The sequence below is a fragment of the Triturus cristatus genome, chromosome 7, assembly GCF_964204655.1.
Source record: "Triturus cristatus chromosome 7, aTriCri1.1, whole genome shotgun sequence".
NCBI classification, from domain to species: domain Eukaryota; kingdom Metazoa; phylum Chordata; class Amphibia; order Caudata; family Salamandridae; genus Triturus; species Triturus cristatus.
This window is the reverse complement of record NC_140590.1, coordinates 1,322,362,461-1,322,388,264: the sequence shown is the minus strand read 5'-3', so window position 1 is coordinate 1,322,388,264 and position 25,804 is coordinate 1,322,362,461. Positions and strand designations below refer to the sequence as shown.

Genomic DNA, 25,804 nt, shown 5'->3' with positions numbered 1-25,804 from the left:
GAGTCCTTTTTAATTTTTTCCAAAGATGTGTCTACAGTGGGTCCAAATAGGTGTTCTTGATTAAAGGGTTGATTAATAATTGTAGACTGCACATCCTGTGTAAACCCAGATATGCGTAGCCATGCGTGTCTGCATAGTAAAACGCTTGTGTTAACCGCATAAGACGCTGTGTCGGCTGCATCAAGGGCACAGTTTATAGAAGTGTTCGTAATTAACTTTCCCTCTTGTATGAGTTTGTTAGCCTTAGACTTACACTGATCGGGAAGATGTTGTATGAGCTTTTTAAGCTCATCATAATGAGCCCTATCATACCTGGTCAGTAAAGCTTGGGTATTGCCAATGCGCCAGTGATTCGCTGCTTGTGAGGCAATGCTTTTACCAGATGCGTCTAGTAATTTAGACTCCTTATCTGGTGGTGGGGCATCTCCTGATGTTTGGGAATTTGCTCTTTTGCGTGCATTTGTCTCAACCAAGGAATCTAGAGGGAGCCGTGCTTTAATATAAGCTGGATCGTTGGGAGCTGGTTTATATTTAAAAACGTCAAGTGCATGCTTGATGATACCTTTTAACATAGGTAGAATGCTTGTTGATTTTTGTGACTGTGTGAAAGTCTCAAATAAAAAATCTTCCTCCAGTGGGTCTGAGTGTAATTCCACCCCATGATATTGTGCAGCTCTATTTATGAGCTGTGCAAAACCTATGTTGTCGTGTGGGGGGGATGGGCTACATGGGTAGGAGTCTGGATCGGGGACATCTGGTGGATTATCATAATCCTCCCAAGGGTCAGGTGGTGGGAGAGTAGAGTCATCATCATTATCCTCTTGTGGGTTTTCATTTCTACCCCCACGCCCAAGGTGATCATCATCATCATCTTGTGGTGTAGGTAAATATGGAAGCATTGGAGAGTGTGCTGGAGAAAGTGGTGTTGTAGGAATATTTGGAGGAGAGAGGGGTCTGGATGGAGAAGATTCCAGGTCTCTCTTTTTTAAGGGTACCTTGGGGTCATCTGAGGAGTCCAAAAGTCTCTTTTTAGATGGAATTGTTTTGATATGACCAGTGTTGGGGTCAATGGGAAGGGTTTTTTGTTTAGGATCCATTGGATCTGGTAGAAATAGGTCTTTTAATCCAGTATCCTTGCTCAGCGCCGATGATTTTGGTTGTTTTGGTTTCGACTCCGAAGCTTTCGGAGGGGTCTTGCTGTCCCTATGCTTTGGAGGAGCTGTAGAGTCCGAGGACTTTTTCGGCGCTGAAGATTTATTTATTTATTTATTTATTTATTTTTGAAACCGTTTATTGCAATCTCAAGTATATACAAGTATGGGCCTACAACCTTCCGGCCGACCGCTAGAGTGACAGGAGCACCTGACAAACTTACAAAAGGGCACTTGGCGTTGCAGAGAAGTAAATCAGGAGGCATCAACGACGTGGGCCACATGACTCTAAGCCCACAATACGGTTTCATTGTATACAAACACAACAACATAGAAAAACCACACCCGCAAGGCAACCCGCAATCAAAGGTAACCACACGTGCTCCTCAAATGAGGGACCCCAACCATCCACGGAAATCTAAAGAGGGGGAAGGGAAACAAGTCCAGGACTGGGGGAACTCTGTGCCCGGGGCTGGGGGAGGGGGTCAACTAGGGGGACGGAGCCGGTGAGGCAGCAGGCAGCAACGGTGGCTCGCAGATACCCCCGCGGTAGGCGTTCCAGGGGCCCCATATTTTCACCCACGCCCGAGGCTTGCCCCTCGCCACATACACCACCTTTTCTCGGAACATGCACCAATCCATATGTTCTTTCCAGGCCGACACCGCCGGGGGCCGCTGGGATCCCCACAGTTGAGCGATGTCACGCTTAGCTATCATATATCCCAGAGTCACCCATCGCGTCTGCGGAACCGAGTAATCAGTTGGTTCCCACACATTCAGCAAGCATCTCCTCGCTTCAGGCAACAGCGCGACATGCGTAACCAGACGCAGGACCTCATGCACACCACGCCAGAATCGCTCCACCTTCGGGCATTCCCACAAAATATGCAAAAAAGTCGCCAAAGCACCACACCCACGCTTACACAACCCATCCTCAGCATAACCCATACGCAGAAGCCTTGGCCCCGTCATGTAAACCCGGTGGAGTATCTTAAGCTGGACGAAACGAAGGCGAGCCGGTATGGCCACCTCCTTAGGAGAGGCCACAGCGGAAATCCAGTCCTCGTCGCCCAACTCCAGCCCGTCGGCAACCCAAGCCTCGCGGAGGCCGGTCAGCAGGCCCGAGCGGTCATTAATCAGTTTTTTGTAAATGAGGGAGATCGTGCTATCCGGAACGTGACCATCCCATCCAGCACTCTATCCTCCAGGGGGGAAGACTCCGGGATGGAGGCGACGTCTGGGAAGACGGAGCTCAGCGCATGACGGACCTGCAAGTACCGAAAGTATTCACTGCCCTGCAGCTGAAACTCCGTCTGCAGCGTCTCGAATGTTTTAAATCCCCCTCTCGTCCAGAGGTCCCCCACTTTACTGATGCCGATCGTGTCCCACTTCTCGAAGCCCTTCGAGGTCCACAGGGAGCCCAACCGCTGAGGCGCATACAACGGCGACGCCCGGGTCAAACGGTCCTTCCACCCCATAGCTGCATTGGCCGCGTGCCACACCCGCACCATGACACGCGTGGGCCCCGTCAAGCGGGGATCCGGCGCGCCAGAGTAGAGCGCTCGATTGTAGTCGCCACCGGGCAGGAGCATCTTGTCCATTTCAAATGCCGGGTTCAAGGCGGGCCCATAGAGGCCGTGATTAATTGCAGCTAGCTGGGAGGCCCAGTAATACCGCTTAATGTCCGGGAGGGCAATCCCCCCGTCATACCACGGGAGCGTCAACTTCGCCAGGGCTATACGCGGCCTCCCGTCCCAGAGCAGGCGGCGCTGTAGACTCTCCACCTCACGGAAGTAGCGCGCCGGGACTAGGTCCATAGTGTTCTGGAGAGCGTACAGGAAGCGCGGCAACGACATCATCTTAAACAATGCCGCCCGGCCGAGTGGCGAAAGCGGCAGGCGCCGCCAGCGCGCGACGTCCTCCTTCAAGCGCTGGAGGGGGGGGAAGCAAGTTTCGCTCGTAGCGGGCCTCCGGGTCCAGCGTGATAAAGACACCCAGGTACCGAAACCCCTGCGAGGCAATCTGGATCGGACATCCCCGCGGGAGGACGGGAGCCTCCCCGGAAAGCACATAGACACATGATTTAGCCCAGTTGATGACAAGGCCTGAGTTACGGCCAAAGGAGCGCAGGACATCAACCAGGACAATCAGTGATTTGCGCGGGGAGGCTAGGTACAAAAGGATATCGTCAGCGTAGAGGGACACGCGGTCCTCATACTCGGGGGTCCAACGGAGACCACGGATGGAAGGGTGCCACCGCAGCCACTCCGCCAGGGGTTCCAAGGCCAATGCAAACAGGAGCGGCGACAAGGGGCAACCCTGTCGCGTGCCCCGTCCCAGCGCGAATGGGGCCGAGACTCGCCCATTCACTACCACCTGCGCTAACGGGCCAGAGTACAACAATTTGACCCAGCTGATGAATCCCGGTCCAAATCCAAATTTCGCCAGCATCGCCCAAATGTATGGCCATTCGAGCGTGTCAAACGCCATGGTGGCGTCTAAGGACGCCAAGATGGCCGGCTCCCGCACAAACGGAACACGCGCGAGCACCCCGTGCAAGCGCCGCAGATTGAGGGCCGTGTTGCGATGGGGGATAAAGCCAGACTGGTCTTGGTGGACCAAATCGCCTACCACGCTGACCAGCCGGTTGGCGAGCACCTTGGCAAGGATTTTGGGCTCCGCATTCAAGAGCGAGATAGGCCGATAGGAGGTAACCCGGTCTCGGGGTTTCCCCTCCTTGTGGATCACCACGATTGTAGCCAGACGTTGGTCCGGCGGGAGGGAGCCCCGCGAGTGGGCCGCCAGGTACATCGCGCGGAGGTGGGGTGCCAGTACGTCCGGTCGCAGCTTATACAACTCGATAGGGATGCCGTTCGGGCCCATGGCCTTGCCAGATGCGACCGAGCGTATAGCGAGGGCAATTTCGTCCGAGGTAGGAGCAGCATCCAACGACTCCCTGTCCTCCACCGAAAGGGAGGGCAGCGCGATATCTCGAAGCAGGGCATGGGAATCCGCCTCCGAGCAGGGAGAGACCGGGGAATACACCTCGCGGAAATAATCCGCGAAGCAAGAGACAATGGCTTCTGGCTCAGTGACACGTACACCATCCATCCTCTCAATCAGCGGGACCACACGACTCGCTCTCTCCTTTTTATCCAACCACGCAATCAATTTACCAGCCTTATCACCCACATCATACAGTCGCCCCTGTTGCTCTCTACTGAGGCCCCTGGCTGCCTCCGTGACGAGGGCCCTATAGGCCGCTTGCTTAAGGTGTAGAACATGCAGTGCAGCATCCGTCACCCCACTCCCCAAATCACCCTCTAATTCAGTAATTTCGGCCTCCACTCGGGTCACCTCCTCCTGCTCGCGCCTCCGGGCATGGGATATGAAGGAGAGGGCCTCCCCCCTAATAACTGTCTTAAAGGCCTCCCAAAGGGAGATAGCCGAAGGGACAGACCCCACATTCTCCTCAAAATACCGCTGCAAGGATTTAATCAGGTCAGCACGAATGGTGGGGTCGCGCAGGTACCAGGCATTGATTGGAGCTACCCTGCCCGCCCCCCTCGGGAGGACACCAAAGTGCAACAGGAGCGGGGAGTGATCTGAAATACCCCGCGCCAGATGGCGCACCTCTCCCACCCTCCCAGCATAGGCCGCAGGGACAAGGATATAATCAAGCCGCGAGAGGCTACCATGGGCACCCGAATGGAAGGTGTATTGCAGCTGCGTGGGATGTTTTAAGCGCAAGCAGTCCACCAATCCCAATGTATCTAAGAGGCCGGACAGCCACGCCTGCGCCCGGGGGAGGTCCCTAGGGGGGTGACGATCCATAGTCCCAGAAACCACCGCATTGAAATCCCCCCCAACCACCAGAAGCCCCCCCGGAAGGTCAAGGAGGAGGCGCCCCAGGTCCGCAAAAGTGGTAGACTGTAGCCCCGGTGGGACATACACTGAAACAAAGACAACCACTTTGCCCTCCATTCTCCCCACCAAGCCAGTGTAGCGTCCCCTCTCATCATGGCGCACCTCATCTATTTCCAGCGGGAGCGAGTTCTTAACCATGATGCCCACCCCCCGCGAGCCAGACGTGAAGCCCGAGTGGGCCACCAAACGATAGCCACGCCGATTCATGGCACAAAAGGAATTACCAATAAGGTGTGTCTCCTGCAGAAAGACCACATCTGGCGAAATTCGTTTCAGATACTGCAGGACCACACCTCGCTTAATCCTATCCCCCAGTCCATTAACGTTCCAAGACAACAAAGTCAAGTCCCTACCCTCCATCACATACAGAAGCCATCATTCGTCCCCCCGAGAGCACCTCAAAAACACCAATACAGTAAAGGGTTTGCCTTGCGGTAAAAACGAACAACACCCCACCCCAACCCACCCGTCCCAACAGAACTCCCTCCTCCCTGCACCCCTGCATGAGCCCAAACAGCCCCCCCAAAGTGCAGTGTGCCTGTCGCCCCATAGATGAAAACACTAACTAGTCCCCCAGAGGAGGAGGGAAAGCCCCCAAGAGACCCCGTACGACCTCCACGGGAGGGGAACTTACACAATCAGTCAATGATGACAATAATGTTATCCAGAGCAAGGCCTACTATTAGTCCCTCAGTCCTGATCCGGCAAGCCCTCCCCACCAACCGCGCCCCCCCACCCCCCCGGCCCCGATCCCCGGGCAAAGTGTCCAACCAGTCCCCGGCCGCCTCGGGACGATCAAAAAAGTGCGTGCGGCCATCCACCTCTACCCTCAACTTCGCTGGAAAAAGCATCGCATACTTGAGGTTCAGGTCCCGTAGGCGACGTTTGACTCCGAGAAAACTCAGTCTCTGCTTCTGGACCGCCGGAGTAAAATCAGGATAGAAGTTTACGTCCATATTGTCGAGTCTGACCGGTCCTTGTTGCCTAGAAGTCTGCAGGATAGCGTCTCTGTCCCGAAAGTTGAAGATTCGGGCAATGAGAGGCCTCGGAGGGGCTCCGATCTTAGGTCTCCCACCGGGGACCCTGTGGGCACGTTCCACTGCGAAGAGTTTACTCAGCCCCCGGGGCTGGAGACGGGTGAGGATCAGGTCCTCCACAAACAGATCCGCCGCCTCCTCCTCGCGTCCCTCCGGCACCCCGACAATGCGAACATTGTTCCTCCGGGCCCGACCCTCGGAATCTTCCAGTCGACGATCCATCAGGGCGCTCGCCTGGCCCAGTCGGCGCACCTCCTTTTGGAGGGCCGCCACGTCCGTTGTGAGGCCCGAGGTGGTGTGGGCCAAAGAGTCGACCCGGTCATTCGTCTTGGACAGATCGGCCCTCACCAGGCCCACATCCACGAGGACCGAGTCAATCTTTTGCGCCAGAGTGTCAAAGCGCTGGTCCACTGAGGCCTTCATCTCGGCGATGGCGCCCATGACGTCCCGGAGGGTCAGATCCGCGGGCAGAGCAGGAGCATCAGTCGGGCCAACAGGGGACCTACGCGGCGCCTCTGGAGATCCCTTCTGGAGGGTGTAGCGGTCCATGCTGTTAGACTGAGGGGCTGCGCCACGGCGGGTCGATTTCACCTTTGCCCGGTCGCCATCTTGTTTCGTGGACATGGCTCCAGTCCCCAAATCGTGCCAATCTCCATGAAAGGGGCTGACAAACCAGCTCACGGGCTCCGGGGGAGGGCGACCACGGCTCCGAAGGGCGGATCACAGCTGGCGGGCCGGCAGGGCACCCCGATGAAGCCACATCACCGCACGCCGCCTCGCGACCCTACCGCGCTTGGCAGCAAGGAGGGCGCGAAAGCGAAAGTGAAAGTGCGGGGTACGCGAATCGCCCAGCCTCGCCCGCCGCTGTTGTTCACTTTGTCTCCGGATCGCCCCACAACTCCAATCCGGGGGGCCGGCGTGGAGAAGGCCGCAAACCTCAATCGATGCTCCCGCCGGTGTCCGAGGTCCGATTTGGAAACGGAAAACGGGTGGCACCTCAGCTCGGTCTCACGAACACAGTCCCCTCGTCTAGGACAGGATATGGTCAGGATTTATGCAGGAGGTCGCGGAGGTCCTCGGGAGCCTCGCACCTACGCGGCCATCTTGGTTGCGCGCTAGGCTCCTCCGAATGGCGCTGAAGATTTATGGTCTTTTTTCGGCTTCGAGGGAAGAGGTGTGGTGCCGCGGCCAGGGCGATTGACTCCGGAATCTGAGGATCACGGTTCGATCCCCGGCGCCGGCTGCAGATTAGCCCAGCACCATGTGACTCTGGGCAATAGCTTGCTTAATCTTCCCGACGGACGCCTAGAGACCCTTACGGGTGATTGTTCGCGCTTTACAAATGAGGATTATTATTATTATTATTGTCTTTTTTTCGATTCCGAAGATTTGTTCTTTCTCGGCTCCAAAGATTTATGGTCAGATTTCGGCTCCGAGCATTTATACTGATGGTGTTTCGGTGCCGAACATTTAGATTTCGGTACCAGGGATGGTATTTCGGTACCGATGCGTGGCTGGCTTGATCCCGAAGGCTTGTCTGTGAACTTCGGAGCTGGGCCTGAGGGCAGGGCGCCTGAAGGATTGTCACGGCGTCGACCTGAGCCGGAAGGCGAAGGTGTTACCGGAGCCTTATGTTTTTGAGAAGGGGTAGGAGTTTGGATGTCTGTACTCACAATTCGTTGACCTAGAGTAACCGTCTGATCTTCGGCCTCTGATTCGTCAGCCTCGGAGATGCTGATGTCTTTATTGTCTGGTTCTTTTTCCTCAGGAGCATTGGCGCCTGTATCGAAGATGTCGTCTGAGACCGAGGTAGTGGATCGAGATATTATGTGATGTCGAGCCTGGCAATCTCGTATGGTTTTCTTAGATCTGAAGGAAGCGCACGCCGGGCAATCTTTATCCTCGTGTTCTGGAGAGAGGCAAAGGTTACAGACCTCGTGGAGATCCGTGTGTGGCAATTTAGCACCACACAGGGAGCATTTTTTTAATGGAGTTCTTTCCATTAGCTGTAGGGCCTGTTGGCGCAGATAGGCTCAATGGCCCGCGCCGACGACCGGAATCAACGATGTCGAGAGATTTGTTGGATGCGCGTCGAGGAGCACAATCAAAAAACAATACCGTCGAGCGGTGAAGGATTGCGTGTTGAAGGGGAATCAAATACGACACCGACCCGGAGCGCAGCAGTTTACATCCGAACCTGATGGCGGAAAAAAACAATCTAAAGATGGAGTCGATGCCCATGCGTGCTATCACCATAAGGAGGAGTCACCTATCTTGTGACTACAAATACTTCTTCGACAAAAACAAAGTGCAAACATCCGAGCCCAACACCAGATGGTGATCCATGCTAAAGTATACAATCTATAGCTCATATGCCTCGAACACAATGTTTAAAGGTTATCTCCTGTGTGTAGCATGTTTCCCTGCACATTCAAGGGATGTTGTACTCCCAACAAGATGCCTAATGTAGAGGTATGGTGCAGTGGCCAGGGCGGCTGTCTCCGAAACCCTGGGACTCACGGTTTGATCGCTGGTTAGCCCAGTACCTTGTGCCTCTGGACAATAGCTTTCTTAATCTGCTTAATCATCCCGACGGCCCCAAAGGTCGTATGAGTATGGACGGTATTTTGCATGCATGTTTTATAATCAATTTGCACTAAATGATGATACTTAACCGACAAATGCAATTTTATATCTGGTCTTGAGGAAAGCTGACTGACCCTAACCTAAGTTGGAAGAAATTTGTCTGAAACATGCTAACCCTGTAGATGTCCTGGAACACTGCATCCAAATGACATCTGACTGTTTTTATTCTTGCTCTAGTCCCTACAGAATAAAAACAATCAATAGACGATTTAGAGGCATAAGAGCTCTGCTTACAATGCGTCAAGACCACTCATACACACTAGGTGCATGAGTAAGGATCCAATGACGAAGCAAGCCACAGGTGGTACCTGTGGGTGAGGACCCCGTAATATATATGTATATATAAATATACATATTCATACATACCTTGAAACAAGATAAACATCCAAGCAAATATGGCATGGGCACTAATTTACCTTGGGTGCCATCTGCTCACTTGCTTGGGATACATCAATAAATTCCTGCATCATATAGGGTCACCGCTCTGAGTTTATAATTGTAATTTGGGAAACTGAGGGCCTACCCATTAATATTGTCAGTCTTCGGATGTTCTTTGGTATTTTACAGCATGGACAGTTACAATTAGTCCATTGTAATACTGAGCTGTATGTTGCAAACATTACGTTCTGGACAGGTGCCATGGCGTTACATCAATAGTAAAAGTCTGTTTTCTGTATATGATCTAACGGAGAGACAGATTGTGATGGCACACAGAGATGCAAGGTATACCATGTTGCACACTGAAAAATTAAACCAATTACCTTTCACCGTGGCTGACACACCATCCACAGACTGAATAATCAATGGATACATCACCCTACCCGTTACGACTTTCCAAATCCAATATTGTCTCTAATACCAGCAGGTAGGCAGATATGAAGCGCTAAGGGAAGGTTATGTGCATGCTTTAAGAGGGTCCCTAGTTTTAAAGGCTGCTGGAATTCATCCGGTTTTCAAGCTGCTCTCAAATGGGAGCTACATGATGCTGAATGATCAAGGTTGCTGTGTAATGGAACTGAGCATCGCTTATCAGGTGACGGTTAATTCCATAGTCATTTGTAGCACAAAAGTATTGTTTCCACCTGACCCCACACTTAGGGAGGCAATGCTATGACCTTCGATAAATGTTTCCAACATACACTTTGATTGTCTGAGCAAACTTAAAGCCATGCTTTTTGAAAAAGATGTGGCCTTAACTTCCGCCACAGAGATGCTTCATCTCCAGGTTGCAAGGTCCTCGTGTGAGATACAGACAGTACTCCGCTCTAACTTCCCAGTGCAGTTTGGGAAGCTGGTTCACAGTATCTTTAAAATGTCTGATATGAAGGGAATAGTGCACTTTTTAAAATGTATCGGTTCTGGACTGGTTAGCACCTTTCAGACTATTTTTGGAATTATATCATTTTTTATACATTTCGTGTTGGGAAGCATTTTTGGAGGGCTCTCACTTGTCCTGCTGCTTGTGGTGGGAATCCTGATTTAAATTTTTTTGCTCCGCAATGGCCGTCCCAGTTTGACCCGTAATGGAAACAGCACTGGTTGTGCTGCAATGCCGTGAGCGCATGGTACACTGCTTCAGCACACCTCGGCTTTGAGAACTAAATGAGCATTGGTTCTTGTCCTTCAGGCCTGTTTGGTTTCACTGTATACAACATGTATTCCACTGCCTGCTTTTTTGTCACTAATGCATTTTGGATCTATGCCTAGGATCACAATCAGTTGCACCAGTGGACATTGAGGTAATAATGGACCCCTTAAAGGCCCATGGGTATTATTGTCCCCAGTGTATTGCATTGCTGATGAATGAATTCTTCGAGCCACCCTGGATTTGTTTTGGTTCCTTGTGAAACGCACACCGGCTCAACAATACACTTACAGGATGTAGTCCCTCCCTCAGCGGCGGCTGTGGGAATTGGATGGAATCACCTTTGCTCCATAAACCTGCTTCAAGGTGCGCATCTGGGACAGTGTTTGCGGTTGTGGGCAGCATCGATGTTGCATCTACCACCCGGAATACATAAACAATTGGCTTTTTCTGTGTGGTAATAATTTGACCTGTTTTTTAAACAAAATGAATTAAAACAGCTTTTGGTTTTTCTAGGCACCATAGCTTTTTGAGTGCTTGGTATTTCAAATGGTGTAATGACTTTGAGGCTTTTGATATGAATATTTTAAAGGGAAGCTTTATTTTAAATGATTTGAAGAGTAGTTTTTACCTTTTTTAATTTTGTTTTCATTTTAGCCTGTTGGATGTGGCTTTTATATATTGATCCTTAGTATGAGGAGTGGGTGTTATGTTCCCGTGTTAGGCCCATGTAGCGATGCTGCTCATTTCTTACATTGTCCTCTTTTTCACAATAACTTTTCTGCCGTGAACATTTGCACATATTTACATACCACAGTGTTGGATTTGTTTCTCTGAAACTACTTTGTTTATACAACATTATCACAATGCCTCGAGCATCATGTGCAAGGCCTCTTTACGCACTATGTACAAATGTTGTTCTATCCTTGCCCACGGGGCGACAGAGCTATCTACATATCCATAACATCGCTAATCCACAACGAACATCGCAAGGCTGCTTTCTATTATGAATAATGAGCATCCTGATAGATTAGCAGAAGAGGCACTTCAGCTGACACCGAGGGTCCCTGCATGCTGAGAATTCACCAGGCAGCAGTCTGACACCTCCGTGAGGAGTGTCCGGTTTGTGACCAAGGCGAGGTCCTTCATTCTCTCCCGCAAGGTAATGGGGTTGGATCGTCCCTAGGGGACATTCTTGGCTCTACACCTACATAAACTCTAGAGTAGGGTTTGAATAGTAGGAGTATGCCCGATTACTGCCTTGTTTATATGCCTGTATATATACACTGTTTTAGCACCGTGGTAGAACTGTACCCATTATTTACTCTTTTGGTGCCCGTAATCACTTTCATCTGCTTCTGTCTAATGATTATCGCAGCACATGTCTTCTATACAAGAATAACATTGGATTGATAAATATATTGAAAACATACCCCTGTGTATTCTGTATATTTCTCTGAGATTAGGGGAGCTTATGGTGGCATTGTGAGCTAGCTGGTCTCTAGGCCAACATATATTGCGGGAGTTCCCGGAATCAGTCTAGGCACCTCACCCAAAGTTTATGTTGTTCAACAAATGCTCAGGTCCTACGGATTAGTGGGAACTACACAACATTACCTGGAATAAATCCAGTCTTAAATTAATCCAGACTCTTGATATTTACTACACGGCTCCACACCGCAGATGAACATGATTGAAATTAGGCATTGTGAGCGTGGTTGTGTCATGGCAACACTTCCCACGCTAAAGGAGCCTTGACTCTGCAGACAAAAAGGAATTATGCGAATGGTAGAGGGACAAGTCCTCCCTTCCCTGACGGTTCTCTAATTATTGAGTGTTAGGAAAGTTTCTGACTTTACCCCTCATGTGGCAACAAACACAAAGACTTTTCAAAAGAACGCTTGAAACAGACCACATTGTACTCAAACAAAACAGGCACAGATATGTGATATGGTTTTCTATCACTTTACTCACAATCACAGACCACGCCCATGCCCAGATATACACTGACATCGACCAGCACTATTTGGGCAGAACTCCAACATGGCCCAGGTTGCCATGCAGTCTTTTATCATAGTTTACCGCTTTTACCATCAGTAGGACACACACATCTCCTTCAGCTAGGCAATGGGCCTACCCACTGAACTAAAAAATGCCTAAGCACGTGGGTAGCTCTCTCCGGCCTTAACCCTTGAACACTAAAAGCATACACCCACAGCCCAATGAATATTTAAAAAGCCACCTAACCGAGACTATGACAAGAACACAACGCCCCTAACACATCACAAGCTGAATCAGACTTCAGTCTGTGATGGTTACCCAGACATGAGTGGAAAAAGTCCTGATTGCTGAAGGTGTTTCAAGGTCATGCTGGTGACAGAATGCACACTATAAAATATTGCTACTATAGCAGGGGACGGTCACTGGACACGACATCAGACCCTGGAGGTGAACTCACAGCAGCGTCTCCTGGGGGTAACAGAGAATGATTCATCAGGTTGCTCACACATTTTTTATATACTTCTGGGGCTAGAAAAGATGGCAGCCATTCTCCCTTCATCAGGGTCGTTACAACATGACTATAATAAGTGCAGCAGGTACATGCCACTGGAGTGGCTATCAAATTATGTGTTTCTTTTGCTACCAAGTTTCTTCACTTGCATTACAATTAAAAGCACCCTGGCTACACATTTTCCCTTCATCTTTTTATTAATAGAGTATAAAGTCTCACCCGCTACGCCCACCGTTTGCTCTTTGTTCAACCTGAATAAGACTGTACCATCAGATTTACTGCCTTTCGGACACGGTTTCACTTCCTCGTTTGTGTTCTCATAACAATCTCCATCTGTGCACAGTGGAAAAAACACGAGACATCAAGAAAGTTATTCAGAAATCAAACAGCTTGCTTGATCACCCTCCACCCTTTCTTCATGAGCCATCAGATTCAACCCCACACCCCGACCTACCCCCTACCCCCTCCTCCACCTCATACTCCATCATTACCTTCCGATTCGTCATCGTTGGGTTGAACGTAGGACCCTTCACCTTGAACACAGGCACAGAAAGAGAAGCATAGAGACGCGTTAACCACAGCACAAATATGACAAGCCTCGGCAGGTTTATAGTACATCTGGACGTGGGTAGTTCTGACTGTTAGGGCGGGATCCGGGCATGGCAGCAGAGGAACAACCTCAGGTGAAAAATTTAAGAAACTAGACATAAATAAATCCAGACGTACGGAAACTTCATGACAAGCAAAAGGTGATGCAGCTACAAGGTGGCACAGTTACACTGCTATGGAGTATATTTAACAAAGCACTTTGTTAACATTCTCCAGTAGGGAATGGGACAAGTATATCTGGGTTAAGGAAAAATTAACCAATAACCCTTCACCGAACAATATGCGTCAAATGGCCTCTCATAGTACACCAGGAAAGTGAACAGAGGATGTTGAAAATAAGAACAATGTTTTTCCTCAGCATATATTTACTGTCCATTGTAAAACATTAACAGGGACTCTCAATATGTACTTTTATCTCGACTGCACTAAGCGCCACTATGCCAATATTCACAAATTCACATAGCACTTACTATGTATCTCTATCGCTACCTTCAATTATGTTGTGGACTTCAAGTCCTGAAACGTCTGCCAAGTACCCGTAATGCACATCTGTCCTGACCTGCTGCCTGGACTAGTATCACAGTAGTTAGGCATTCCGAAAACTTTTTTTGGTTTACACTGATACCATATTATTGACCTATTTACTGAGCTCTCATAATGTATGATTCCTCTGCACCATGCACACAACCTAGTTCAATCTTCTCTAAGCTAATATTAAATCTTTTTTTATGTTTATACGTTTTATTTTTTGATTTCGTATGTTGAGATGCTCAGAGCCAAATATTGCAATTGATTGTGTTGTGTTAATGTTGTGTTAAGGATTTGTACAGTGCAGGGCTGCCCCAGCGACGGAGCGTCCCAGCGCTACCCAGGTACGCGTTGCAAATGACAAACAGAAGGCGAGAGGTTAAGCCGGGAATAACCAGGTCTTTATGGCTCTCCGGAAGGCCAGATGATTCTGAATACCTCTAATTGATACAGGGAGAGAATTCCGAAGTCCAGATGCCAGAGCCTTAAAAGAATTTGATGATGTAATAATAATATCTGGTGACCAACTAAGCATTTGCGCCATAAACCCAAATGAATAAGTACTTTGAATACTCACATAACATTAGTATCTATCAAAATATTCACAATCTAAAAGAACAGTCAATTTTACAATCACAGCACTATCAGATTCACTAATTGAACTACTCCAACAACTCAGTATTTGTTGACATCCTTCACAGATACCACTACCATAAAAGTATGCGGAACTACAGGATTCAGAATGTGCTGGTGACATTGAATGTTGAACAGAATGTGGATTTTCCAAATATTCATGTTGTAAAGTGCTAATTGACACTGAAGTCCGTATTATGCTGTTGTTCTTGAAATGTAATTCAGTCAGTCAATCTTTATTTCGATCAATTAAGATCATGAAAGGCAATGTGCAATAAAAAAAAGCAATTAACCTTCCATAAAATGCTACAATCTAAATACAATGTGCGCTTATAAAAAAAGATATCAATCATGTTAAAAAAAATCCATACATTAAAATCCATACATTAAAAATTGTAATTAATAAAACGAATTGATCTGAAGTTCATAATTATGATAAAAGGACATAAATGAGTCTACAATACAATTGGTGTTTTGAAGAAAGGGAAGTACTTTTTTTTTTGGGGGGGGGGCTCATAACTTTGTGAAGTACTAGTGGTAGATACACTAAAGAAAGGCTATAATGTTTATCACAAGGAAGATGTTGCTGCAATATAACCGGGAATGCCATTTAGTATCATGGTAACAACAACTTTTCTGGTGCAGTACCCACGTAACCATTGATACCTCATTTTTTCCTTTTGGTTTCTTTATTTCTTTTTTTCTTTACAAACTCTGATTTACGTAAACTGGGGTGTTCAAACCGGTTTCTGCCATTTTTCTTTCCCGTATTGACCATGCTTAACTTAAAAACTTTGCAACAGCTACTACACACTGGGCACCAGTGTCAGTCTGCAATAGTCTCATCAAAATGGCACTGCTCCTCACGCCCAAGTTTTTGCATAGTGGACGCAACCATTTATTGCGGTGAGCCTGATATGCCGGACAGACAAATAGAATGTGTGTATAATTTTTGTCATGTTCCAGGCACATCTTACACAGACTATCATTATCACTGTGACACTTACATGTGAATACATTTAGAGGTAGTGCGCCTACCCGGAATTGAAAATATAAACGTCTATCCCTGGTTTTGGTGATGACATTCCAATACTGCTCATTTTGTGGGTGGGGCTTAAACTCTAAATATTTGCCCGTCAATGATGTGGACTCTGAGGTAGTGATATTATTATTTATCATCATAGACCAGTATAGTCTTTTCATCTCTCTTTTGGGGGGAAATTGATGAGTCTCTGGCTCATCCCACAGGTGTCGCATACCCATACTGACCAGTGTAGTTTTCAAGGTTTGCAGCCACTTGATCTTACATGAGGTGTCTAGGGCCCGTACATCTTTGAAAGAAGCTGCATATTGAGACAGCTCAGGGGTTATCCATAGTCTCCTCCAGTACGCTATTGGACGAAACTTAGCAACCTCTTCCAGTCTACCACAACCCAGGTCGTGGAAGACTGGTTTTAAAGGTGTGCTCCGTGGCAGTTCAATAACACTTCTCATGAATTTGTTCTGTGCTAAGACTAGTGGCTTTATATCACTAAAACCCCATAATTCCGCAACATAGGTGACAGCGGCTAACACTTTGGTGTTATATATCTTAAGTAGGGGATGCATGGGTTGAGTATGAGAGGTCTTAAATTCCTTCAACAAAGCACCAGCTAATTGACTATGCTTTAAGGCCAAGGTGTTTATCTGGTAGTTCCAATTAAGTCTATTCCCCAACGTGATCCCCAAATAATTAAAAACATCAGTCTGCTCCAGCAGTTCTCCATTAAGAAGCACCCTGCCCTTAATTACTCTATGCTTATGCAGGACCATAAACTTAGTTTTATCTGCATTGATCTCCAACCCTCGATCTTTACAGAAATCTTCGGGCCCGATTCACAGAACTAACTTAAGACAAAATCCTAAACTTACTACTTTTTGTATTCAAAGAAGGCATTTAGTAGTAGTAAAGTTAGGATTTTGTCTTAAGTTTGACTTGAGACAGACTTGAGACAGACTTGAGACAAAATCCTAACTTTACTACTACTAAATGCCTTCTGTGAATACCAAAAGTAGTAAGTTTAGGATTTTGTCTTAAGTTAGTTCTGTGAATCGGGCCCTTCGAATCTTAGTAAGGCCATCTGCAGACCACTCTGGGTTTTAGAAATAATCTGGGTGTCGTCTGCAAACATAAGTATAGGGATTTTGACACCTGCAAGGGATGGTGCATCAGTTGAAAATGCAGCAAAATAATCTACAACACCATTGATAAACAATGAAAATAGGGTCGGAGCCAGAACGCACCCTTGACTCATTCCTTTCAATACAGGGAATGGACCAGTTTTGTTGCCCTGGGTGCTCCAGCATACTTGGGCAAACTTTCCTGTATGTAATTGCTGTACAGCAAATAACAATTCTGCCGGCATGCCCAAATCTTTGCATACCCTCCAAAGTTTACTCCGCGAAACCAGATCAAAGGCAAATTTTAAGTCCACAACGGCTGCATAAATGGTGCCACCAGCCAACACAACGACACGCCAAGAAAGCAAAACAAACCGAAATACCTGGTCTATTGTGCTCACGTTGGAGCGAAATCCTGCCTGTAATGGAGTTAATATCTTATTATCATCGATCCAGTCTCGCAATCTGCTTAGTACCATTCTGACCATGATCTTTTGAATGGCATCTATGAGACTGATAGGTCTGTAATTGCCTGGGCATGAGCGATCTCCTTTTTTGTATATTGGCAGGATCTCTGCACCCTTCCATGAATATGGGATAGCTGCCCCACTCGCTATAACATTCACTAACAGGAGAATATATTGTTGCCAGATTGCTTTATCTCTCTTGAACAGATCCGCCGGTACACCATCGGGGCCGGGTGCTTTGCCATTAGCAACTGAACTCAAAGCTAAATCGACTTCCCCTATATCAAATTCTAAAGCTGTACCAGAAAACGAGATGGTAAAAGCAGCCTCGAGTTCACCTCCTGTCTCCAAGGCAAATTGCGTAGCAAAGTGGGAAACCCACTTCTCCGGGTCTACCTAATTGTGGGGCGTTGGAGCCTGCCCCCCACCCCCTTCCCCATTTTACCTGAAGCCAAAAAGACTGGGAATTACTTTCTATACTAGCCTGGTAGAGGTCTGCCCACCTCTGTTAATCCCAATCTTTTTTGGCTTTATTTAATGCTGATTTATATTCATGCCGGGTACGCCTAACTGCAGTATAATCCTTCAGATTAATGGCTGCCGCCAATGATTTATAGGCTGCCCTTCAATCCTTATTGTACCAACTAATGTCTTTACTTTTCCGGTTAGTTGAACTGTTAGCCGGTTTTAAGAAGAAGGTGCTTATTTTACTAAACAGACCCTCATGGGGCTTATTTATTCTCTCATTTCTCTCCGGCTGTGTTGTAATTACTCGTATCTCATCAAGAGTCTCTGAGACTGCTGCCCTTATATCAATAAGTATTGTTTCACTAGAAACTACCTTATCCCATTTTACCCTCCTCATGTTATTACAGAGCTGAACTTCACAAGTAGAAGGTAGCTACAAAGAGTTTGGTAGTTGTAGGATACCCTTAAGTTCCATTTTTAGAGATAGTAGATTATGGTCACTTTCCACTCTCTCCAAAACCTCCATATCACAAAGGTCTGACCAGTAATCTAGGCTTAATAGTATATAATCAATCCTACTAGTACTCACACCATTATCAAATGTGGCGGCTCCATGTTTATCGGAGGATGAGCGGACATTAACTGCTCTAAGCCCCCCATCCAAACACAACACCTTACATTGGAGGGCTGCTTCTGACCATCTCTTAATGGGAGGCATCTCTAAACTAGGTATACTCCATAATGCATCCTCTTCTTCGGTCAGTTTAGAATCCTCGCTACCAAGGGGTTCAAAGGTGGTGTTGAAGTCCCCAGCTATAACTATATAGGGGTTGCCTGCCAGTCCACCCAGAACATCTTCTAGGCAGCCAACTGTACTTGATTGTTGTCCCCCAGTAAGACCCCTTGCATAGATATTTACAATCAATATTTCCAAGGTTGAGTTGGCCTGTAAACGTATAGCCAAGATGTCAGGACTATCAACAGGGACTATACTCGTGGTAAAACCCAGATTCTGCTTTACCCAAATAATTAGTCCCTCCACTGGTCTACCCTTCAGCCCCTGGAGAGCTGGTTTGAAAAAATTTGAGAATCCCAACCGATATAATGGTTTGGTTGACCACGTCTCCTGGAATATGCAGATATCATACTGCTCTATTAAGTCCTGCCAGTCTTGTGACTCCACCTTAGACTGCAGGCCCACAATATTCCAGGAAATGTAGGATAGTACTGTGGGACATGATGGTAATGACAATTCCAAGTTGCTAGATTGGTTATATACTGGATTAGTCATGCACCCCTTATCTGGGTATGAGGTTTGGTGCCCTGCTAAGTCATTGTTTTTTTGAACGCTGACGTGAGGTTCTGACCTTAGTCAGTCACAGCAGTCCAACCCACTCAAGGGAGCAAATCTATTTTCTGTGCTTACTCCCATACCACCCAAGTTTTCTAGAGGACAAGATTTGTGTCCATTCCACCCCATGGGCACACCTAACCCACCATTACCACTACCCTGACTGTGCGGTGGCTTAAAAAAAATGCATAAGGCAATGCTCTAATTTCAGAATTATCACGTGGGATCCAACCCAGTTGATCAATAAGAAAATGTGGCGCAGCCCGATTACTGAAATATAGGATCACACAATCGCCCTGTAATGATTCTTGAGCTGGTCCTAACCATTCCACTCTTCTAGCCATTATAATTTGGCGGCTCAATGTGTCCCCCCGAATCCCTCTTAGATTTACTTGATGTGTTAGCCAGTGTAGGGATTTGTTAATTAGCTGTCTGGTAGACTCCAATTGCCCCTCCCTCATGGGTGGAACATTTCCCAAGATCAATACAAGTGGGGAGGAAGCCTCCGGTAGCTGTAACGACCGGCCCACGGGATGGGGTTGCTGTCGACCAACACCTTGCTGAGGGGCTCCCGACTCTTACCCAACTTCTTCGTAGAATGACTAATGTCCGTAACCAGACCTGCTGCAGCGATGACTGGGAGCTCCATCCCGGGGTTTGGTTTGTGACTTCCATTCATGCTATTATTACCTCCCTTGATCCCGGGGGTTGATGATACACCTGAAGCACCAAAAGCCAGCCCCCGGAAGTTGTACTACTAACTGGGGTCCCTTAGCTGCTAGAGGCACAGAACTCACAGAGACAGCTGCAGGGCTGGGTTCAACATTTTTGCAGTTACATTTACAATGGCAAGCCCCTGGGCTTTTTATCAAAGACAGCCGCTCCTCGATTATTGTTAATTTACTTAGGAGTGGATTCAGCAAAACTGTAACCAAAGTCTCTAGCCTTTTCCATTGGTCAGTGTCACTGTCAGAGCCCACTATATTGCTTGGGTTACCATTAAGCTTTATTGCAGGAAGCAAACCTCGGTCTTTTTCTGTAACCGTGAGACCGGTTGTCACGGATTTAGTGGTTGACTGCTTCAGCCTGGCTTTGCGTTTTTGTATAGTACCACCCCTATTCCGTTTGGCTGGTGGCTCATTATTAATAGCAGTGGGCAGCCTTGAGGAACCATCCCTGTGTGATTTTTTAGATCTTGTAGTAATCTCGCTACCCGCAGAATCACCCATTACCAATGGTGTGGGGGTTATCACATTTTCTTGGATTATCACAGAGCTGACTGATTGTAATGAAGATGGTTCCGGTGGTAATAATGGCAAGGCATCACATCTCCTCAAAACAGGGTCAAAATCTATCGTTTCCTCCAAAATTGTGGCACCTGGGCCACTTTGTTCAGGCATATGATTAGTTCCGCCCCCCATCGCACTTATAATTTCGGCATGCTGGGGCTCCATCTGGATGGACACAAGCGATTTGGCACTACTTATTCCTCCTAGTGAGGAACGTTTCTGAATAACAAAGGTGTCCAACGAAAGGCGCCTTTCTGTTGCCTGTATTACTTTAATCAGGACAGACTCAGCCCTGGTAAGGAAGGCGTCTAGAGTCCCCGCAATTCCTCCACCCGGGGGTGCACATAGTTCTTTTCCTTTGCCCATAGTCCCGTAATAAGAAGCTTCCGTAGGTTTAAGGGGTCTTGCAATAGGCACAATAAACACACCCTGTACCTTAAAGTTGGGGCTCCTTATGTCCTAATCCAGACGTTAGATGGGATGTCCAGTCCCGGCCTCCTCTGGGCTCTGACGGGCAAGGACGAGCCCGCCCTTGGCCTGAGCACGCCCGCGCACATCGGGAGCCCACTCTTAAGCACCTCCTGGCGCGTATGACGCGGTGCACTGCGTGCGCGCCGCAATTGCCTGTTGGGGGATGTAGTTCCAGTACCTCCTGACTCACAGGCTCGTGGTTGCAGCGGCAGCCATGGAGGAATGAGCAGCGGACCCCCTTCGGCGTCGCAAAAGTGCAGATTGCCAAGATTCCAGGTGGGTCCAACAGCGGTCACACTAACAGTTTAAAGCTAAAGCTCATAAGTCAGCAGGTACTAATGTTAATGCACTTGCAGCTCCCTGGTGCAGCTGCCTGGTAAGCTGCCCGTCTCCAATGGTTCTGTTGTGCTCAGTGGCTCTTACAGCCCTTGCTGTGGTGCTTTCTACAGGGAAAGGTTGCCGTGGAGGAGATAGCGGGTAACAGCGGGCCGGGAAATTGCGGGTCCCTCGGCGGAGGGTGGTTAAGCAAGGTCTTTACCTAGCTACACTTCGTTCCGCCACCTCACCGCTTCACCACCACTCACTCACCGCTCCCGATCACTGCTATTTCACCACCTCTCCCGCCGTTGATTCAGATGACGTTCAGCCACCAGTCGTCTCAACCTACTGGCACAGGCTCAGATCAGGTCAGCACAGGCTAAGGTCCCGGCTCCCGCCCCACCCCAACTCGCAGCTTACCTCAGGATCCGCAGCTGACACTGACATCACCTCTCACTGATCCGGACCTCTTCTCATCCCTGCCGTCGCCCGCACAGCGTTATGATAATGTAATTCAATAATAGACGTTTTTATTAAACATTACATTGTTAAAACTAAAACATATTAACAGGACTACAATAGCCAGCAGCTTAGGTGCTAGACTACTGTGTTACAGTCACAGTTGTATCATTAGTCCTCCTTATATATATCTCTCCGTCATCTTGTCCCTCCTCTTTCTTGATGGCAGGTCATCATTTTAAACATACAAGAACAATGAAGAAAATACAAATGTCCATAAGCAGGATAAATGCCAACCATTCTTCATATTCCTTTGATTGTTCATGAAGTTTGTGGAATTGTTGATTCAGGGACTGGAAAAAAAAGAAATCAGTAATATTCTGATAATGGGAGAGTAAGCTTTAATAAATAATGAAAAATCTAAAGTGGTGGGATAATGTTCAACCTCTGAGTCTTTAGTAACATTAGATCATTCCTACAGAAATATTTGAAAAATCCACATTTTATAGCAAGACAGGATGCTCATATTGAGCTATTTTAGGTTCAAATCTTTTATTAAAGTTTTCGTTATATCAAAAAACAGCGCCAACAACAGACCTTGCGCTTTCTTGGGCTCTGCAAGGCCCCTTGCGATGTAAACACAGTAATACAAGTTTCGAAATGGCAAATGGTCCCAAAACCATCCCACCCCTATGAATTCTGCACTGTCGGTGCTGGAGCTTAGTGCTGCTCTGATGTAGGCAGTGAAGGTGTCACTAGCAAGCTTAGGAGACGGAGATATCTGGGGCATGTAACTTCACACAATTCTTGTGAAAGTAGGGACAGGAAGGCATGCCATAAATCTCTGGATGCAGATCCCTGACCAGCCAAGGTAAGGGTTATCTTTTCCATGCCTAATATGTGCCATAACCTATGGAGCCAGCCGGTGTGGGAGGACGTCTGCTGAGTTCCCCAATGCGTGAGTATGATCTGCATGGCAGCTCCGAGGGCTAACCCAATCAGCTGTCCTCTTCTAGTATTCAGTGGGTATTTTAGTGGGTTTGGTAGGCCAAGGAGTATGTATCCAGGGAATTGTGGTAGTTGGGTGCTTAAGTGTGTGTCGATTTCCTCGAGTACCTGAGTCCAATATTGCTGAAGCCATGGGCAGTACCATAGGATCTGTACTAATGTTCCTTGTGAACTACAACCCCGTCAACAGTCAGCGCTCCGTTATAGGGTAGCCTTGTGTATCCACGCTGGGGTGTAGTACCAGTATGTTGCAATTTTTGTCAGCGTTTTGGTAAGTGCTGCATTACTGGCCCTGTGTTTGGCGCTGTGATGTATTCCTTTCCAGTCTTTGCAACTCAGGGGTCTGCCTAGGTCTTTCTCCCACCTGTCTCGGCTGGTGTTGTGTATGTGTTTGTTTCATGAGTTCTAAAGGGTATATAGTTCTGAGGTCCGTTTCCTGCCTGAGGATTTGCTGAGAAGCCATTTTTTATACTGGGTGGGGTCTCGCTGCATGTTGGGCTTATTTTGCGTGTGTAGCGTCCAGTGTCGGAGCTGCAAATACTGGAGGCACTCTGTCTCGGGGATGCCGTAGTCTACTCTGATTTGGTGAAATAGGAGAACCCCTTCTTCATCAAACAGATGACCCATTGCGCAGCACTTGGAGCGTCGGCACTTTGCAAACCTTGCGTCACCCATATCCGGGGCGAAATCAAGGTTATCTAGTAATGGAGCCATGGGAGATGGGAATGCAGTCAGGCTATGCCGGGTGCTAGTCTGATCCCACACCACCATTATTGCCCATGTAATAGGGGATAGGTAGAGGTTCCGGTGGTCTATGTGATTAGGTCTTACCTAGAGTTGCAGCGTGCATGCTTTGTTTGCTCTGCGAGGCATCTTATAATCGAGGAGATTTCAGAAGTGGAGTTTAAGCCCCGCCCATCATTCTTATTGGCTGGCGTCATCGTTTATGGTAAACACTGGCCTCCGATTGAAAATGAGGCTTCTTTGTTACCGCCCTGTCTCCTTTTTGAACGGCCCACCCAGACTCGATCGTTTACTTGCAGTGTTACACGGTCCTCAATATGTAGGCGGTGAGCACTATTTTGTTTCAGGTGCACACTGCTCAGCAGCGACGCTGCTTCCCCCATCGGTGGCCGGACACTCATGCTGGCCGGAGGTGCGCTCACTGTTACGGCTGCACACGGTGCGAAGAGGCGCGCTTGCTTTAAATTAAGACCCGCTTCGTGGAGCACAACCGTGTACCGCTTGTCTTCATTTTTAAATTAAGACCAGCTTCGTGGAGCAGACCCTGCCCTGTTTTGTTCACTTTGCAGCTGGCTTGTTCTCAGTATGTTGTGGGTCTCCCTCGTCATTTCTTTGCCCCAATAGACAAGTTCTAACTTTGCCATGAGAACAGTCTTTGACCTCCCTGGGCGCACGCCCGCCTCTTTCTACCTGTATTACATGATTCTAACACTTGTATGTAAAGCTAGTCATGGCTTAGCATCACAGTACCTTCCTTCCATGATCACCTGGTGTAACCCTTTCTGAACCCAACTCTGCCCAGCAGACGTTTCTGGTATCACGCTACCCACCCCGTAATAGATCGTGATTCTTGCCATTAACCCATTCCTGTCCCCATCCACTGGAAGGCGCTGTCCCAAACCATCAAGAACAGCCGCTTCATCCAGGAAGTAAAAACAAACCTCAGAGGTCATCCCCAGGCCCTGGAAGGGAAGGGGTAAAGGTCAGCCTGTCAGACCTCACACATGGTAAGTAAGTACATCAGTGTTACTTTACCTTCATGTATACATGCTGCTTCTTTTCACTGTATGTATACGTATTGCATCTGTTCTTTGTTTCCAATCATGTAATATTTGTCCGTATTCCGAAGAAATCATTACACGGCAAAGCAAACACCCAAGGGACTGTAACGAACCGAGCGGTGTGTCCACTGCTCGAAACAGCAGTGCTCGAGGATCTGCACCTCGTTGCCTCCATGACACAAGAAGCTGCCCCGGAGTGACGACCAGCAAATTACACCGTCCACAGTTCATTCACACATCTAGGTTCCACTGGTGGCCCGGAGCTATGCCAACCGAGAGACAGACAAGCAAGGTGCAGTCTGAAGTCCGAGGTGAGGCAGGCACCAAGAAAGACCGAAGAGCGCCCTGACCAGATGCTGCCACTCCCATGTGAGGAAAAGTAGTACACAGACCTGTCGGCGCCGTACCCACGTGTAGAGAAGTGCACAGACAAACCCTCGAGAGGCTCTGGGGCCGACTCCAGGATCGAAGGAGTGGGAGACACTGCCTGCACATAATTACCAGACCCGCAATGACGGCCAGTGCAAGAAATCAACACCGGTGAGTGCAGGATAGGAGGGAGGCACGGGTTTATGCACCGGAACCCCATGGGCGGCTATACTCTCAAAGAGCAGCCTGTTGGGGAGGTGAAGATCTGGACTAATGTTCCCGGGTTGCCTGACCCCAAAATGGCAGCTCCCCGGGTACAGGCACCCCAGAGACAACGTCCCAGCCAATAGAAGAGGTGCCACCTGACCTGCTAATGCGCAGCCACCACCCAATGCATCGGCCACCCGAGACCTTCACAAAGAGTGACCTGCGGGGGTGGTTAAGACCTGAACTAACATTCCCGGGTTGCCTGACCCTTAAAATGGCGGCTCCCCGGGGACAGGCACTCCAGAGACAACGTCCCAGCCAAAAGAAGAGGTGCGACCTGGCCTGCTAATGCGCAGCCACCACCTAATGCAGCGGCTACCTGAGACACTCTGTGTCTGCCAAGAGACAGAAAACAAACACACATAACATACGGGATGCCTGACCACAAAATGGAAGATACAGGCACTCCTGAGGCAACGTTCAATCCAAGAAGAGGTACGGCCGGACCTGGTAATGCGCAGCCACCACCAAATGCAGCGGCCTCCTGTGACCCCTTTGTTTGCCAAGAGACAGAAAGGCAACAAAACATTATCTGTGATGCCCGACCCCAAAATGGCAGTGTCCGGGGCTCAGCATACCGGCTATAACGTCCGTTTTAAATTAAGAGGTGTGGCCTATTCAGCTAAGAATACACAGGGGCCACACAAAGCACCAGTGTATGCCAAGATACATAGTTGCAAGTGGAAATAATCAGGCCTCCAATCCTTAAAATCAACATCATGGGTGCCTGACTGCAAAATGGCG

General features: G+C 48.3%; 1 protein-coding gene across 4 annotated transcripts in view; it reads right to left on the bottom strand.

The window, feature by feature from the left end:
- LOC146811957 (uncharacterized) overlaps positions 1-25,804 on the bottom strand; it is a 1,438,216-nt gene that overhangs the window by 685,606 nt on the left and 726,806 nt on the right. For all 4 annotated transcript variants that reach the window (XM_085618932.1, XM_085618933.1, XM_085618934.1 and 1 more), the window contains 2 exons: positions 13,350-13,391; positions 13,078-13,191 (listed from right to left, as the gene is read on the bottom strand). In XM_085618932.1, coding sequence (XP_085475058.1) covers positions 13,078-13,191; positions 13,350-13,391 — 156 coding nt within the window. The remainder of the gene's footprint in view (positions 1-13,077; positions 13,192-13,349; positions 13,392-25,804) is intronic.